This window comes from Thalassophryne amazonica, chromosome 12 (genome assembly GCF_902500255.1).
Source record: "Thalassophryne amazonica chromosome 12, fThaAma1.1, whole genome shotgun sequence".
Lineage (NCBI taxonomy): Eukaryota > Metazoa > Chordata > Actinopteri > Batrachoidiformes > Batrachoididae > Thalassophryne > Thalassophryne amazonica.
The window spans coordinates 34,442,206-34,460,991 of record NC_047114.1 but is presented as its reverse complement, the minus strand read 5'-3'; the positions used below and the strand labels follow the sequence as shown (position 1 = coordinate 34,460,991).

The 18,786-nt window shown below is 41.1% G+C and overlaps 1 protein-coding gene across 1 annotated transcript in view; it reads left to right on the top strand.

The window, feature by feature from the left end:
- The window catches only part of ephb3a (eph receptor B3a), a 158,211-nt gene that overhangs the window by 108,872 nt on the left and 30,553 nt on the right, over positions 1–18,786 (top strand). The window contains 1 exon segment of the mRNA XM_034182756.1: positions 7,669–7,884. Within this exon segment, the coding sequence (XP_034038647.1) occupies positions 7,669–7,884 (216 nt within the window).

Sequence of the window (18,786 nt, the reverse complement as noted above, 5' to 3'; positions counted from 1 at the left end):
ATCTGTGATACAGAAATCAACCAACCTGAAACTTCCCTAATTGCAATTTCAGGACACATCTCCTCGGGGGTGGCTTCCTTACAGCATGACTCAGCTCTAGTATGCCATGAAATGCCCAACCCCAAAACCTTCTGAATAGATTTTAGTGACATTTTTTCCATTTTTAACATATCTTAAAGTAGCAACGATGCCAAGATCAAAGACAGGAAGTGCTGAACAGAGAAGTAAAGTGCTGAATGTTAGATCCGGCATGTCTGCAAAAAAAAAGACAGAAGCCGCAGGAAAATGTGGTGAGGCACCAAGCAGAGGAAATTCCAGAGGCACTGACAGGCAAAATGTAGGGTGTACGGTGTTAAATCTGCAAACGGATTAGGGCTGATGTGCAAAAGTATGAACTTTCTCTCCTACCCTGCAAAAAATGATCCAGTTTGAATTATTCATCAGGATCTGGTGGGCAGGATGTTTTTATTGAATGTTTTTAATTGACAAGCCATGGCGGCCTTGGTCAGCACCGGACCCACGCTTTAGAAATGAAAGAAACTGACAAACAAACTTTGCTCAAGCTACATGGCACTGAACCATCCATACAATGAGAGAGACAGCGACAGAATGAAGACCTTTCTTGACTACATTCATGCAAAATCCTTTCTACACAGTAAATATTGCAGAGTACAATGTACAGTCCAAATACAGTTAAATACACTCTATTACAGAGTGAAATCAGCTCTACCGACTTGTCAAATCAAGTTTTTCAACCCCAATAAGAGTCACTCACAGCATGATATAGTTGATTTAGCACTGTGATAGAGTATATTTAACTTTATATAATGGCTGAGTGGATCCTTGTCATGTGATTGGTGCGTTGTGTGTCATGTGACATGGATTATTCATTCCATTTACCTTGTAAATTTGGTTCCATACGATTTGTATCATTGCACGCTGCGAACCCTGCCCACACACATACACACACACACACACACACACACACACACACACACACACACACACACACACACACACACTAGAATAAATGGACTGCATTTACAGTAGTGTTCAGAATAATAGTAGTGCTATGTGACTAAAAAGATTAACCCAGGTTTTGAGTATATTTCTTATTGTTACATGGGAAACAAGGTACCAGTAGATTCAGTAGATTCTCACAAATCCAACAAGACCAAGCATTCATGATATGCACACTCTTAAGCAGAGGTCTCAAACCGGTTCCAGAAAGGGCAGAGAGGGTGCAGGCTTTCTGTGCAACCACCCACTCCAGCAGGTGATTTCACTGATTAACATCACTTTGAGCAGGTGGAATCAGTAAATCAGTGAAATCACCTGCTGGAGTGGGTGGTTGCACAGAAAGCCTGCACCCTCTCGGCCCTTTCTGGAACCGGTTTGAGACCTCTGCTCTTAAGGCTATGAAATTGGGCTATTAGTAAAAAAAAGTACAAAAACACTACTGTATATAGCACTTTTCCATCTGCATCAGATACTCAAAGCACTTTACAAATAACCAATCAATCAATCAATCAATCAATTTTTTATATAGCGCCAAATCACAACAAACAGTTGCCCCAAGGCGCTTTATATTGTAAGGCAAGGCCATACAATAATTATGTAAAACCCCAACGGTCAAAACGACCCCCTGTGAGCAAGCACTTGGCTACAGTGGGAAGGAAAAACTCCCTTTTAACAGGAAGAAACCTCCAGCAGAACCAGGCTCAGGGAGGGGCAGTCTTCTGCTGGGACTGGTTGGGGCTGAGGGAGAGAACCAGGAAAAAGACATGCTGTGGAGGGGAGCAGACATCGATCACTAATGATTAAATGCAGAGTGGTGCATACAGAGCAAAAAGAGAAAGAAACAGTGCATCATGGGAACCCCCCAGCAGTCTACGTCTATAGCAGCATAACTAAGGGATGGTTCAGGGTCACCTGATCCAGCCCTAACTATAAGCTTTAGCAAAAAGGAAAGTTTTAAGCCTAATCATAAAGTAGAGAGGGTGTCTGTCTCCCTGATCTGAATTGGGAGCCAAGGGCCCTTAGTGATTTTCCAATCGAGCTGGGATTTGAACCGAGGATCTTCTGGTCTCAAGCCCAATGCCTTAACCACTAGACCATCACCTCCCTAAACATGGCATGCAGTTTGTTTTGCTGATAGACAACAATGTGAAAGAGCTAATTGATGGTGCTATTTCTTCTAACACACACATACACAAAAACAAATCCACTTTGTCGTAAGCCATCTGGAGGCATGAAGAGCTGTTAGTATGAAAAGCTGGACAAATTTCTGACATGATTTTTCGCTGGAGTGAGGAAGTATGCAAAGTCTTTTTTTTGTTTGTTTGTTTGTTATTGCACAAACTCTGTGCACGGCATCACGGACTACATCGTCAGAATTATTTTTAGACTCCTATTTAGAGTTCATGTTGGATTTTTGATGTCAAAGCAGCAAAATGGAAGTCCCTTTTCTGTTGCTAAATTAATAATATACCAAATGACAAGGATCTATTTTAGCCGTTATATAAAACAATGTTGTTGTTGTCCATTCAGCTGCTCCCTTTTTGTTTGGTGTCGCCACAGCGGATACAGCCAGATCCGCATTGGCATTTGGCACAAGTTTTATGCCGGATGCCCTTCCTGAAGCAACTCCAGTGGAACCTGGAGAAACACACACTGGTGTGTTCCAAAGAGGTCTCCCATCCAAGTACTAACCAGGCCCCACACTGCTTAGCTTCTGAGATCTAACGGGATCAGGCTTACACACAGCAGATCAGCGGTGTAACAAATAATGAATGTTTTTACATTCTTTCACTGGGACAAATATTTAATTCAATGAAAGCTCACCTCATGAAATATTCATTCCATTGAACTCATGAACAGTCATTATTTGTATACTATTTGGACTGAGACCAAATGTAGTCTTGGCAGGGTATAATTTACTCTGCAAAATTTTCTGTGTACAGTATTTTGTGGGATCGTGGCTGTTTGAGTTCAAGCATGTACAACCCCAATTCCAATAAAGTTGGGATGTTGTGTAAAATGTAAATAAAAACAATACAATGATTTGCAAATCCTCTTCAACCTATATTCAGTTGAATACACCACAAAGACAAGATATTTAATGTTCAAACTTAAATATTTATTGTTTTTGTGCAAATATTTGCTCATTTTGAAATGAATGTCTGCAGCATGTTTCAAAAAAGCTGGGACAGTGGTATGTTTACCACTGTGTTACATCACCTTTCCTTCTAACAACACTCAATAAGCGTTTGGGAACTGAGGACACTAATTGTTGAAGCTTTGTAGGTGGAATTCTTTCCCATTCTTGCTTGATGTACGACTTCAGTTGTTCAACAGTCCGAGGTCTCCATCATCGTATTTTGCACTTCATAATGCGCCACACATTTTCAATGGGCGACAGGTCTGGACTGTAGGCAGGCCAGTCTAGTACCTCTCTTTTACTATGAAGCCACGCTGTTTTAACACGTGCTGAATGTGGCTTGGCATTGTCTTGCTGAAATAAGCAGGGACGTCCCTGAAAAAGACGTTACTTGGATGGCAGCATGTGTTGCTCCAAAACCTGGATGTACCTTTCAGTATTGATGGTACCATCACAGATGTGTAAGTTGCCCATACCACAGGCACTAACACACCCCCATACCATCACAGATGCTGGCTTTTGAACTTTGCGCTGGTAACAATCTGGATTATCTTTTTCCTCTTTTGTCCGGAGGACACGACATCCATGATTTTCAAAAACAATTTGAAATGTGAAGTCAGACCACAGCACACTTTTCCACTTTGCGTCTGTCCATTTCAAATGAGCTCAGGCCCAGAGAAGACGGCAGCGTTTCTGGATGTTGTTGATGTTTGGCTTTCGCTTTGCATGGTAGAGTTTTAACTTGCACTTGTAGATGTAGCGACGAACTGTGTTAACTGACAATGGTTTTCTGAAGTGTTCCTGAGCCCACACGGTAAGATCCTTTACACAATGATGTCGGTTTTTAATGTGGTGCCGCCTGAGGGATTGAAGGTCACGGACATTCAGTATTGGTTTTCAGCCCTGCCGCTTACGTGTAGAAAGTTCTCTAGATTCTCTGAATCTTCTGATTATATTATGGACTGTAGATGATGGAATCCCTAAATTCCTTGCAATTGAACATTGAGAAACATTGTTCTTAAACTTTTGGACTATTTTTTCATGCAGTTGTTCACAAAGTGATGATCCTCACCCCATCTTTGCTTGTGTGCAGCTAAGTTGGGGGATGCTCCTTTTATACCCAATCATGACACTCACCTGTTTCCAATTAACCTGTTCATCTGTGGAATGTTCCAAACAGGTGTTCTTTGAGCATTCATCAACTTTCCCAGTCTTTTGTTGCCCCTCTCCCAGCTTTTTTGAAACGTGTTGCAGGCATCCATTTCAAAATGAGAAAATATTCGCACAAAAACAAAAACGTTTATCAGTTTGTACATTAAATATCTTGTCTTTGTGGTATATTCATTTGAAAATAGGTTGAAGAGGATTTGCAAATCATTGTATTCTGTTTTATTTACATTTCACGCAACGTCCCAACTTCATTGGTATTGGGGTTGTAACTCCTGTCAAACAAACAACATTTCCCTGATTCACTAGATTTTTGTGGGTACTCAGTTACTGTCTTTAACTCAGCTCATTTACTCTGTACCTCACTTTATCAACTCCTTCGCTTTGTTTTTCTTTGGCAGCTAGGTTCATGCGAAATCTTCTCCACGGGGTCATGTGGACTTGTGACCATATTCAGTTGTAAAATGTAACCACTGTGAAACAGTCGGAAAGTAACACCTTGCTTCTCTTTTTTAGCACATTTCTGTGGACGACCGATCTCTATCTCTCACTGATAACTGCACCTCCTCCTAATGATCCATGGTGCAGCGATCACAAGGGTTCAAAGGTACTTTGAGTATCCAGGATGTTCAGGATGTCTCCAGTGCCCTGCTCCTGGACGCTGATAAGCCAGCCAGGTGCGAACTACTGAATGTCAGTGAGATTGCAAAAGTAGTGAACTGGCTGAGAAAAGCTGGAGGAACCTGTAGCATCAGTGCTGATCTCCTCCGTGTGGGTGGAGATGGTGTCCTTCTGTATTCCAATCTTTGTTTCCATGTGGGAGATATCATCCCAACAGACTGAAAGAAAGGACTCTCTATGGAAATAAATGGGTGATGCTATGGATTGCACTAACTACAGGGGTATTACATAGTTTTCTGTGCCAGACAAGGTAGTTTAAAGGTCATTCTTAACAGGAGTCAGTCTTGCAGCAGTGTGGCTTTGTGCCCAAGAAGTCAAACATCAATTGCGTCTGTGTTCTGTGAGTACTCACTGAATGCAAGTATGAATATTGGCAACAGTTTTTGTAGCGTATGTTGATTGGGCTGCACGATGGAACATCCTGAGGATTTTGCGGGATACCCAGTAAGTTGCTGGAGAGTCTGTCATCTTTTAAATTAATCATATTGTTCATCAAGTCTGTGTTCTGTGTCCTACTGTGTTCAATACTTACATGAACTGGGCATTGGGTAGAGTTAAAGAGTCTAGCAATTTAGGTGTCTTAGATGACGACAAAGGTTCACTAAGGGGTGGTCACACCAACAATACAGCTCACCCAGTACATAAATATGAGCATGTGACCAATGCTAGAAGTTGCCGTTGATCAACTGGTTGAAAAATCAGTCAAGGGTGGGTTTTTTTTTTGGCATGTTCAAAATCCAGTTGTGACTGATGTGTAAATTTTGAGATGACAGGACCTTGCACGAACGTTGTACCACTGTCTTGTTGCATGGGTTGACGTGCAACTGGTTGTGCCACCTGATCGTTGTGGCGCCACCAGTGATACAACCTTATGATCAGGAATCCCATTTCCCATGTTCTCTCGTTTAATGACAATGACAATAAATCTCATCCATCCATCCAAATGGGGCGTTTTTCGTAACGGGGCACCAATTCATTTCGTGATGGGAGCACAAAATATGGGGTGAAAGGGGGGGTCTGGGGCGGTCATGGTTAATGTTTGGGGAGGGTACACACGCTATGGTTATGGTTAGAGTTAGAAGAAAGGGAAGATTCTAAATAGCAAAATAAAATAAAAAACGTGTTGGGGCACAAAAAAAGTGAGACCAGGCTGGAAATCCGGCGGGGAATAACGATCAGCATGTCTGTCCGTCCAGTTTTGTTTGGCAGCTTGATATCTCAAGAACCATTTGACCACTTTCATTCATATTTCACTTAATTGTGTACTTGGGTGATCCCCCAACAGCAGTTGACTATGTTGACCTTGGAGTCAATTTCAAGGTCACAGTGAGATATTCAACATATTGTCATTCATATTTAGCACAAGGGTGTACGTGGGTGATCCCCCAACACTTTGTATTCCTTTGTATTCCGGGGGGGGGGGGGGATGTCATCTCCTCACTCTTGTTAAATAAAGTGTTTTAAGACCATTAACATGTGATGTGTTTCCTTTGTGTCTCTTTTGGGATTCTTGATATGAATCAGAATCTTTTCTTTTCTCACCCACTCCTCTCAGTCAGCTGTCCCACAAATAATGCACCAAACTGTGCGGTCTGTGCTGTCCTCACCCGAGTGTCACAGCCTGTGACTCAGAGGAACTTTGAGTTCTGGTCTAATGAGGAGCACACAGTGTGAACGCACACATGACAAACTGTCCGTGAGTGCTGGTCGTACTGCAGCTCCCCGAGGACACAGACACACGCACAGGACACAGATCAGGAGCTCACGGCGCCCCGGGGGTTTGAAGGTCTGTCAAGAATCACGGCTCTTTGTGAGTGTGGTCAGTTTGTTTTGGGTCAGACTTCACTGCAGTGTGCCCGCTCCGGATCAAGACGTTTGTGGGTCTGTCATAGTGTACGTTTTCTTGCTGGAGTCAAAGAAGTGATTGATTCTGTCCCACAGTGCATTTGTTTTCATTCCTCAAAACAAAAATTCTTCATTAAATATTAGGTATTTGCGCACAGATGTTCCACTGATTACTTTCTCATAAATTTGCTCAAATCTTGTTTCTCGCAACAAATTCATGGAAACTCACAAGCTGCTGCGTTGATTCATTATGATTTGAGGGTTATCCGACTGCGGCACACTTTGGAAATGTGGAGAATTGTAAATTAAACCCGGAACGGCCTAATCTCTGATTTGTTTCATGCCTCTTAAATGTGAGCATAACAAAGGAAAAAAAATCTGCACATGAAGGACGTTAAAATGGAAAACGAGTTCTAAGCAGCATTCCCATGTCAGTTTAATTCATATGAAATTCTGCTTTAATCTTCACAAGTGAAAACAAATGTAAACAAACATTTTTTTTTGTTTTGCTTTGAAAAATAAATGTTAAGCTTCAGATTGGTACTGTGCTAGTCAGTAGTTTGTCAGTTAATGTAGAATGTAAGAAATGTGTTTAATTTTAGCACCGCAGCGTCACTTTTTGTTTGAGTCAGAGCTGAATATTGCGTCCCAAAGTGTCTTCATTAATCATCTAATTGGGCAGTATGCATGAAAAGGTCAGCTGTCACTGAGTGTCCTGACACGTTATGACACGTCCACATGTTTTGTCGCTTTTTCATTATCTCTTCCATTCTTCTTCAATTCCCCTGTTTGTTTGTTTTTTACCTCGTTTTCAGCTGAACGACGGGCGTTTCACCATGACGCAGCTGGTCGGGATGCTGCGCGGCATTGCTGCAGGGATGAAGTACCTCTCAGACATGAACTACGTTCACAGGGACTTAGCTGCCCGGAACATCCTGGTCAACAGCAACTTGGTGTGCAAAGTGTCTGATTTCGGTCTGTCACGCTTCCTGGACGACACGTCAGCTGACCCAACATACACAAGCTCCCTGGTCAGTACTGACAGCACACTGATCCTCTGTCTTTGTATGTTCAGCGCTTAAACTACATTACCCAGCATGCACCATTTCTCCTACCATTATGATGGCGTTTGGAGATGCTAAGCTATCCATGTACCGTATTTTCCAGAGTATGAGTTGCAGGGTTTTTTTTTTAATTATTATTAGTTTGGGAGGTCCTGCAACGTGTACTCCAGTGCAACTGATATACAGAAAAATCATGTGTTTGTTATTAATAATAACTAGCGCGTTGCCCGTGGGGATCCACAGGCTCTAGATTGGGTAGTGTTTATAGAATAAAGGTAGCTAACATTTTTCAAGGGTGGTAATAAATTGTGCAAAGTTTCTATAATGAGTTGGAACGGTGTGTGAGTCCAGCATGTTTTTAGAACCTTAGACCTCAACACTTTTTAGAAGAAAAACTCAACCCTTTTATTTCCTTATAATTACGTAATTTTTTTATGTTAATTTAGTGTCTTAATGTATTTATAAATTGTTTAGGTTCTTGTTATCATATACACATTATTATTATTATTATTAGTAGTAGTAGTAGTAGTAGTATCAGTATTATTATTATTATTTTATTTTATTATTACTTCTATTTTGTCATTTGATTTTTAAATGGACCACAATAGAAATATGAGTAAGTGTTTTCACATTCTTGTTTCATCCATGTATTTTTAATGTATTTACAATTATATTATGTACTTATATTGAACTTACCAAAAAGAAGTACCACACACGCACGCATGCGCGTACACAAATGCCACTCCACTTTTAATATATAGATGATTTACTGAAATGGTGTGTGAGTCCAGAATGTAATTATCAATGTCCATTATTCAGTGTTGTTAGCTAATATCCATATTTTCTCCAAACATATTAGTCCTATCAACATTCCGCTTTGGTAGCATTCATCCTTGACCCTAAATACATAAACATACCAAACAGCAAATATCAGCTCTCCCCAGTTTGTCCGTGATCGAAGCCATACATGTGCACGCATGCATGCACATACACAGAGGCCACTTGGCTATTAATATGTAGATGTTTCTGACTTTTTATGTCAGAATTTCAGCAGAATCAAACCATTAAACAAAATAAGCTCTAATAATGAAAGAACAAATGCCAGTAATAAAAATTACACTACAACAACGCACAAACATCCCAAATTAAAGAGCTGATAATACAGAAAAAAGTTGCAACTTATACTCCAGTGTGACTTATACATTGTCTTTTCCTCTTCAAGCGGTATTTTTTTTTTTCACAGGTCTGACTTACAGTCCTGTGTGACCTATACTCTGGGAAATATGGTGTATGATAATTTGTCTCTACAGAGCAAACATCAGGATTGTTATTTGCTGCATTACTTTAGTTTGTGCTACGTGTTGTGACACATTTCACTCATAAAACCCAAATACTATCAGGCTGGAAAGGCAGGACAGGCCGGATACAAATGCACGACATAGGTACACAGCTCTGTGGAGGAAAAATGTTTACTGAATAAGGAGGCTTAGGTCGGTACACGGATAGGCAGTCCAAACAAAACAACAGGATCCAGAACAACAGGCAAAAAAACGTGGTCAAAGGGCAAGGAGGTAGTCATAAACCGAAGAGGCACAATAAGCAAGGCAAGGAAACAAGAACAGAGCTGGTAAGAAGGCACAAGGCACATCGAACTGACAAAGGACAGATTCAAACCGAGCAGCTAATAAAGCACCCAAGTGATTAATCGAAACACAGAACAGTTGTGTAGGGTGACACCCAGAACCGGGGCGTGGCCAGACAGGCGGAGACACCCACCACCAAGAACCGAGAGAAAAAGACAAGAGATAACAGGACAGAGTAAACCCAAGCAGAAAGGAGACAGACCAAGCCCCAAAACCAACCCCACGACCCTGACAAATACAACCTGCTTAGAGCTTCACATAATCTATAAACAAGAGCATTTTGCTGTTTCTTGCAGATTTGCTAGGTTGTTCTATCTAAGCCATTTTTTAAATTACTTCCTTAAAAAATAGTGTAATTGGGGGGGTGGAGTTGTTTGTGGGTTTGGGGTGGGCTCAATTTTTGGTAGATATTCATATTAAGCAGGTAAAGTTTCATTTTTTCCCCAGTTTCTGAGGCAATAATGTTTGTTGGACTGAATTAATAAATGACACAGAGCTGGAGAGTGTGAATGTAAGATTACCTCACCTCACACTGTGTGTCCTTTAAGGGCAACAATAGACTGCAGCGATATGATTCCCACTGAGAGCACCTTTTTCTATTTTTTTTTTTTTTTACCCCTCAGGAACACACTTAACCAGTGTGACTTGTTGACATTTTCCACACAAATGTTTGGCTTTGAGAATTATTCCGATAGGAATGCTAGTTGGACCACCGTCGGTCTGTCAAATGGCTTAGCAGAGTTATTATCAATGTGACAGATGCCTGGTTTGTGAATGTCCAGACTTTGAAAGGAACCTAGAAGTAACACGAATTGACCTACAAAAAGGCAAAGCAGACACATTAAACACGCATTAACTATGCATGTTAGCACCAGATACCAGATGGTGTTCTACAAGTACACTCACTCTCGGCGAGCCATACCATGCCGAAGCTTGTTTGACCTCTAAAATCCAGTTCTATGATGAGTCTGAGTGCCTCGTAGCCAGTAGACTGATCAGCCAGCAAAATATCACACAGAAATCATATGATAAAATCATTACCTAATCAAAAATACCACGGCAGGCATACGTATATTTACCTGTACACTCAAAAAGAAACAAAAAATAACTTGCTCAGTGAACATAATACAATTATGGAAAGTATTCCCACCCAAGTAAAATTTTGCTGAGTGACTTAAATGTAAAACAAAAAAATCCCTTGCAACCAGGTCGGACTGACTTGTAATGGAAGAAAGCAGCTGGTGCAAAATTTATTAAGGTGCTGAACAAACAAGAGGAACTAACGTCTCAATGTGAGCATCACATCTTCATCAGAGTCCTGAAGAATCGTAGATGGTACAGCCTAAATACTAATAAGAGCCAGGTGTCATAATGTTTAAAGGGGGGCGTGACCATCCGTCAAAGCACTCACTCCATTTGTAATCAATTCATAGAGGCACATTGTCCCAAAAACAAACAAACAAACAAACAAAAAAACAACATGACAAAAACCCAGACTAAAAAACAAATATTAATATTAAAGAAAACAAGTGAATTTCAGTTCTTCATTCAAACCAAACAGTTCCATATTGCCCAAGTATAAATCCAAAATCAGTTTATGACTGGCATGGGAAAAAGAGGAAGTTTTTTAAGAGCAATCTTCCGCCACTCCTCAAGATGCACAGGAAGACGTCTCTTTCTACAGTGAGTGAGAGAGATTCCTCTGAAGAACTGAGTGACATCGGAGGTCTCGGCTTTTCTCCATCCAGCAGTTCCTCTTCTTTTTTGGATCAAGGTCACACTCGTCCAAGAATAAGACACAACGGGGCTCGAGGGAGAAGAAGAAGAGAACCCCTGCCGCCCACTCGTTGGTCCTTGCGGACCCACTCGAGGAGACTGTGATTAACATCTCTGATTCTGTCCTCACAGCTACTGAGACAGCGATTCTTCAGAAAGGACTCTCCTTTGCTCCATCTAACCACCTTGATTTTTTTTCTCTTAAAGTTGATTTAAATTTTTCAGACAGCTTCATTTGAAACATTTTTTCTCTAAGTCTGATAATCTGTACAACGACAAAAGTGATGATCTGGATTCTAATATTAGTGAGTCTTCAAGAGAAGTTACTCCTTTTAAAAAGAAATCAAGTTTTTTTTTTTTGCCTTCTTCAAATTTAAACCCTACTATAGTGATGGTTAGCTAGCTAGTTGAGCGGGATTTTGCTAAATTAGGTGTTTTATGTCCATCTAAAGACAGAAATAAATGTCAACGAGTGAATTGGATGTATTGCAATCTTTGGGATCCAGACGGGATATCATCATTCGCCCCGCTGACAAGGGGGTGCTGTTGTCCTCATGGGGCTGGGGAATTATGACCGTGGTATTTTGAAATTGCTAAATAATGTAAAACACTATCAACCTTCATCTTCGAATCCCACTTCTAATATTAACAGTATGATTCATGAATTTATTGACTCATAAGAAAGGCTGGATTACAGAAAAAGAGAAGGCTTTTCTTTTAAGTGAATTTGCTCGTCCTGTATTTTATGGTTTACCCAAAATTCATAAACAATTGGATGATCCTCTGTTACGGCCTATTGTTTCTGGAATAGGGAGTCTTACTGAGCCCTTTCACAATTTGTTGATTTTTTTTTTCTGGGAAAATTTGTTCATGATTTACCTTCGTATCTCACGGACACGACTGATGTTCTAAACTTAATCAATAATTGGAATTGTGCAAGTGATGATATTCTTGTGTCTTTGGATGTACAAAGCTTGTAAACATGTATACCTCACCATGTAGGCTTAGAATCCATTTCCTTCTATCTTGCTAAATGTCCTACTGATGTGTTTGCCACCTTCAGATTTTTTTATCAAATTGGTTGAAATTGTTCTATCTAATAATTTTTTTTTAAATACGAGGTCTGTTATAAAAGTATCTGACCTTTTTATTTTTTCAAAAACCTGATGGATTTGAATCACGTGTGCTTGCATGAGCCAACCTTGAACCTTCGTGCGCATGCATGATTTTTTTCACGCCTGTCGATTGCGTCATTTGCTTGTAAGCAGCCTTTGTGTGAGGATGGGTGGAGTCTCTCATCGTTTTTTCTTTGCAAGGAAATGGCGGAACGACTGGAGCAGCACGTCTGCATCAAATTTTACCAGAAACTGGGCGACAGCCAGGTGGAAACCATTCGGATTATTCAGACGGCTTTTGGTGATGATGCTATGGGCATCACACAGATTAAGGAGTGGTACAACCGGTTTAAAGGACTCTTTAAAGGACTCTTCAACACAGAGCCCTACAGGTGCCCACAACTGCAGAGGGAAGGGCTAAAGAACAACAACTTGTACGGAAAGCCCTCACAGTAAGTGGGTACCCACGATGGTCCCTGGACAAAGTGCAGAAGTCCCAGAAAACAAAGAGACCAGATAGACAGGAGACGGAGACAAGAAGGAGAGGAGTGTCTCTCCCTTATAACAAAAAAAAACAAAACTACAGAGCATCTTCAGACAGCACAAAATTCCAGTTTACTTTAAACCGGTTAACACCTTGAGACAGAAATTAGTTCACCCTAAGGACAGGATCCCTAGTTACAAACAGAGCAATGTAGTGTATTCTGTCAGATGTCAGGATAACTGTAATCAATCAATAATATGCGCTTTGAATGACATATCCTGATCAAAAATGACTCCAAGATTTCTCACAGTATTACTAGAGCTCAGGGTAATGCCATCCAGAGTAAGGATCTGGTTAGACACCATGTTTCTAAGATTTGTGGGGCCAAGTACAATAACTTCAGTTTTATCTGAGTTTAAAAGCAGGAAATTAGAGGTCATCCATGTCTTTATGTCTGTAAGACAATCCTGCAGTTTAGCTAATTGGTGTGTGTCCTCTGGCTTCATGGATAGATAAAGCTGGGTATCATCTGCGTAACAATGAAAATTTAAGCAATACCGTCTAATAATACTGCCTAAGGGAAGCATGTATAAAGTGAATAAAATTGGTCCTAGCACAGAACCTTGTGGAACTCCATAATTAACTTTAGTCTGTGAAGAAGATTCCCCATTTACATGAACAAATTGTAATCTATTAGACAAATATGATTCAAACCACCGCAACGCAGTGCCTTTAATACCTATGGCATGCTCTAATCTCTGTAATAAAATTTTATGGTCAACAGTATCAAAAGCAGCATTGAGGTCTAACAGAACAAGCACAGAGATGAGTCCACTGTCCGAGGCCATAAGAAGATCATTTGTAACCTTCACTAATGCTGTTTCTGTACTATGATGAATTCTAAAACCTGACTGAAACTCTTCAAATAGACCATTCCTCTGCAGATGATCAGTTAGCTGTTTTACAACTACCCTTTCAAAAATTTTTGAGAGAAAAGGAAGGTTGGAGATTGGCCTATAATTAGCTAAGATAGCTGGGTCAAGTGATGGCTTTTTAAGTAATGGTTTAATTACTGCCACCTTAAAAGCCTGTGGTACATAGCCAACTAACAAAGATAGATTGATCATATTTAAGATCGAAGCATTAAATAATGGTAGGGCTTCCTTGAGCAGCCTGGTAGGAATGGGGTCTAATAAACATGTTGATGGTTTGGATGAAGTAACTAATGAAAATAACTCAGACAGAACAATCGGAGAGAAAGAGTCTAACCAAAAACCGGCATCACTGAAAGCAGCCAAAGATAACGATGCGTCTTTGGGATGGTTATGAGTAATTTTTTCTCTAATAGTTAAAATTTTGTTAGCAAAGAAAGTCATGAAGTCATTACTAGTTAAAGTTACTAGTAATGAACACTACATAGGTGAGACTAAGCAACTTTTGCACAAAAGGCTATACCAGCACCGCAGAGAGGGCACCAGTGGACCTCAGTCTGCAGTTCATCTCCACCTGAAAGACACAAACCACACGTTTGAGTACAAGGAAGTTAAAATCTTAGCCAGAGAGAAGAAATGGTTTGAGAGGTGTCAAGGAAGCATTTTTTGTAAAACAGTTGAACCCCAGCCTTAACCGGGGAGGGGGTCTCAGACACACTTTGTCCCCTGTTTACAATGGGGTACTCAGGTCAAAGCAGTTTCAGTCTTTTGTTCATGGTAATGAGTCATTCATGTCATCACGAGAGTCGTCAAGGGAGCCATCAGGAGAGGCTTCCGTCCCATCATTAGGAGGGACAGCTGCCCTGTCATTAGGAGCGTGCTAACTAGAGCACAAGAGGTGCTAATTAGAGCTATTGTTTAGTCACTAGCATATAGCAGTCGGCCTCTCGGTAGGAGGGGTCTGGTTAGGTTAAAAACTCCAGCTTTTGTTGACTTCTGTTTTACTCTTCTCTACAAGAGTCAAGACAGAAGTCAGACTACCAGAGCAAGAATTTTAGCTGAGGAAGCTTCTGCGATTTGAAGTGAAACGTCCTCACGTCAAGCAACCCAGTCCAGCCGATGATTCAAGCTTCTCTACAACCGGTTTAAAGATGGCCGCACAATGGTGGAGGGCGTGTCGCGCTCCGGTCGGCCAAAAACACGCTGAAATGACCGGATCATTCCAAAGTGAACGCTGTGGTGATGCAGGACCGTCGTGTGACTAACTGAGAAATTGTGGAAGAGGTGGACATCAGCACTTTTTCAGCACATTCCCCTGTGACAGAAGATTTGGCCATGAAAAGAGTTGCAGCGAAAATCATCGGCACAAAACTGATGGCAGAACAAAAGCGCCTTCGTGTTGAAGTCTCACAGGACATGTTATGACATGCCCATCTCCTCCACCATTCAGAAGATTCAGGCGGCTTTCGGTGGCTTTTCAGTTGTGTGACTATCCGAGAAATTGCAGAAGAGGTGAGCATGTCACAACATGTCCTGTGAGGCTTCAACACGGTGGTGCTTTTGCTCTGCCGTCAGCTTCATGCCAAAGCCATCGGCATGAATTTCACTGCAACTCTTTTCATGGCCAAATCTTCTGTCACAGTGGAATGTGCCGAAAAAGTGCTGATGTCCACCTCTTCCACAATTTCTCGGATAGTCACACGACGGTCCCACATCATCACAGCGTTCACTTTGGAATGATCCAGTCATTTCTGCATGTTGATGGCCGCCCGGAATGCAGCTCGCTCTCCAACATTTTGCGGCTGTCTTTAAACCGGTTGTACCGCTCCTTAATCTGTGTGATACCCATAGGATCATCACCGGAAGCCGTGTCAATAATCCGAATGGTTTCCACCTGGCTGTCGCCCAGTTTCTGGCAAAATTTGATGCAGTCGCGCTGCTCCAGTCACTCCGCCATTTCCTTGCAAAGAAAAAACAACGAGAGACTCCACCCATCCTCACACAAAGGCTGCTTACCAGCAAATGATGCAACCGACAGGCGTGAAAAAATTCACACATGCGCACGAAAGTTGAAGGTTGGCTCATGCAAGCACACGTGATTCAAATCCATCAGGTTTTTGAAAAAAATAAAAACGTCAGATACTTTTCTAACAGACCTCGTATTCTGGTAAATATTATTTACAACGACAGGGGACTGCTATGGGGAGTGCTTTTGCTCCATCGTACGCCTGTTTAATGATGGGTTTTTGGGAAGAGAAACATATCTTTAGTATTGAAAATAACCCTTTTCACTCCAAAATATTATTATGGCGTAGATATTTTGATGATGTCCTCTTAATTTGGAGGGGCACATCTGATGAGTTACATCAATTTCTGAATTTTGGCAATTTCACTACAGATTATCTTTCTTTCACTATGAATTATAATCTTCATTCCATTGACTTCTTAGAGCTTACTGTTTATAAGGCTGATAATATTTTTTTGCAATCGACTGTTTACCATAAACCCCTCAGTAGAAACACTTTACTGCTAGCAGATAGTAATCATCCACCCCATTTATTTCGTAACATACCAGTGGGTAAATTTTTGCAAGTTAGAAGAAATTGTAGTACTATTGTAGCAATTGTAGTAGTATTTCATGTCAAAAGCAGCTCTTTTAGCACATCGGTTTGAACAATGTGGCTATGATAAAACTGTTATTGGTAAAGCATGGGATAAAGCTCTAAATACAGATAGTGCCTCTTTACTTAAGAAGAAATCTAAATCTTCTTCAACATCTAAATTGTTTTTTCTACCCGCTATATTCCATTGGCAGGAAAAATAAAAAAAACATAATTTACAAACACTGGCATATTCTTAAGAGTGATCCGACAAAGACATCTGTGCGAACCGCCAAAATTTATATTTAGGCATGCCCGTAATATTCGTGATTGACTTGTTCACTCAGATATGAATATTCCCGTCACGTCTACTTGGCCTTCCAGCCCACCAAAAGGTTTCTTTAGATGTGGTAATTGTGCACATTGTTCTAATTCCACTAATGCTAAGGTTTTTTTTTTCCCATCCCCGTACTGGTAAGCAATATTCTGTTGTGTGGGCCGCTGAAGAGGAGGTACTGCTGGCCCACCACCACCAGATGGCGCCCTGCTTGGAGTGCGGGCTTCAAGCACAAGAGGGCGCCAGAGCCACTGGGAGTGACAGCTGTCACTCATCCTCAGCACCAGCTGTCACTCATTCATCTCATCACCATCACCATAAAGGCCGGACTGCAACTCCACCTCCTCGCCGAGAAATCTTCTACTACTAGAGGTAACGTTCTCTGCTGAATTACTGATTGTCTAACATTGTTCTGTGTGCAGTCGCATTCCCGTGAAGACCCAGAAGAGGGACAAACGGGAGCTGCACGAGTAAAGACGTACCTGGAGGTGGAGGTTATCCCTCCCGGAGGAATTGAGTGTAAAGGTTGCTGGGTGTGAGGACTCACACTCACCGCCTTCTGTTTCTTGTCTGCCAGCAGTACCAGGGCCGACAACGGAGGACAGAGACCACCTGGGGACTCAGGGCTTGGCGGCTTCGGTGTTCTTCAGGCCGTTGGTGGTGGAAGCGGTGTGGGCCCCGGCTCTTCGTTCATCCGAGGTCTCCTATCTTCGAGCCTGCCCACAGTCCTCCTGTGTACAATTGGCATCATTATTCCTGTTTGTATTCCGTTGTGTTTTTTCACAACATTAAATTGTTACTCCTTTTCTTATCCATTGTCCGTTCATTTGCGCCCCCTGTTGTGGGTCCGTGTTACGACACCTTCCCAACATATTCTATTTCTTCATTTATCAATTATAATACTACACATGTAGTATACCTCCTAAAATGCCCTTGTGGATTGGCATACACTGGCCAAACAAAACATCAACTTAGATTACGGATAGCTGAACATAAAACAGCAGTCTGTACTTAGAATTTAACTTATGCCATGGCAAGGCACTATGAACAGGCCGGTCATGGCTCTCCAGCATCTTTAACATTTTGGGGGATTGAGAAAATCACAGTTCCACCTACAGGAGGTGACATCATTAAAAAACTTTTATGTAGAGAAGCATTTTGGATTTATACTTTGGGCACTATGGAACTGGTTGGTTTGAATGAAGAACTGAAATTCACTTGTTTTCTTTAATATTAATATTTGTTTTTTAGTCTGGGTTTTTGTCATGTTGTTTTTTTTGTTTGTTTTTTTGTTGGGACAGTATGCCTCTATGAACTGATTACAAATGGAGTGAGTGCTTTGACAGATGGTCACGCCCCCTTTAAACATTATGACACCTGGCTCTTATTAGTATTTAGGTCAGACCTGGGCAAACTGCGGCCCGGGGGCCACATGCAGCCCTTTGCATGTCTCTCTCCGGCCCTTATGAGGTCTGTGATTATTATTACATACATTAAAAATGTCAAGCTTGTGTGGTGCAAATCATTAGAGACGTTTATTTAGGTATATTTAAATATTTACATATTATTACAATAATAAAAAATTACCTATAAAAGCTATTAAATAGGTACTTTTTTGTAAAATTTGTAATGGGAGACAGCCGAGTTATCGATTGTGTGGCCCTCGGACATAATTCAGGTTCCCTGTGTGGCCCCTTGTAAAAATTATTTGCCCACCCCTGATAGGCTGTACCATCTACGATTCTTCAGGACTCTGATGAAGATGTGATGCTCACATCGAAACGTTAGTCTCTCTTGTTTGTTCAGCACCTTAATAAATTTTTCATTACTTATTTGTGTTGCACCAGTTGCTTTTTCCTTGACCTAAATGTAAATTTGTTGGGCCAACATGATGACTTTGCATTATTGTTACTTAATCACCATGGGTCAGGCCAACTAGTTTTGTAAAGGTAAATTTAAAAACAACAAGCCACAGCAAATGT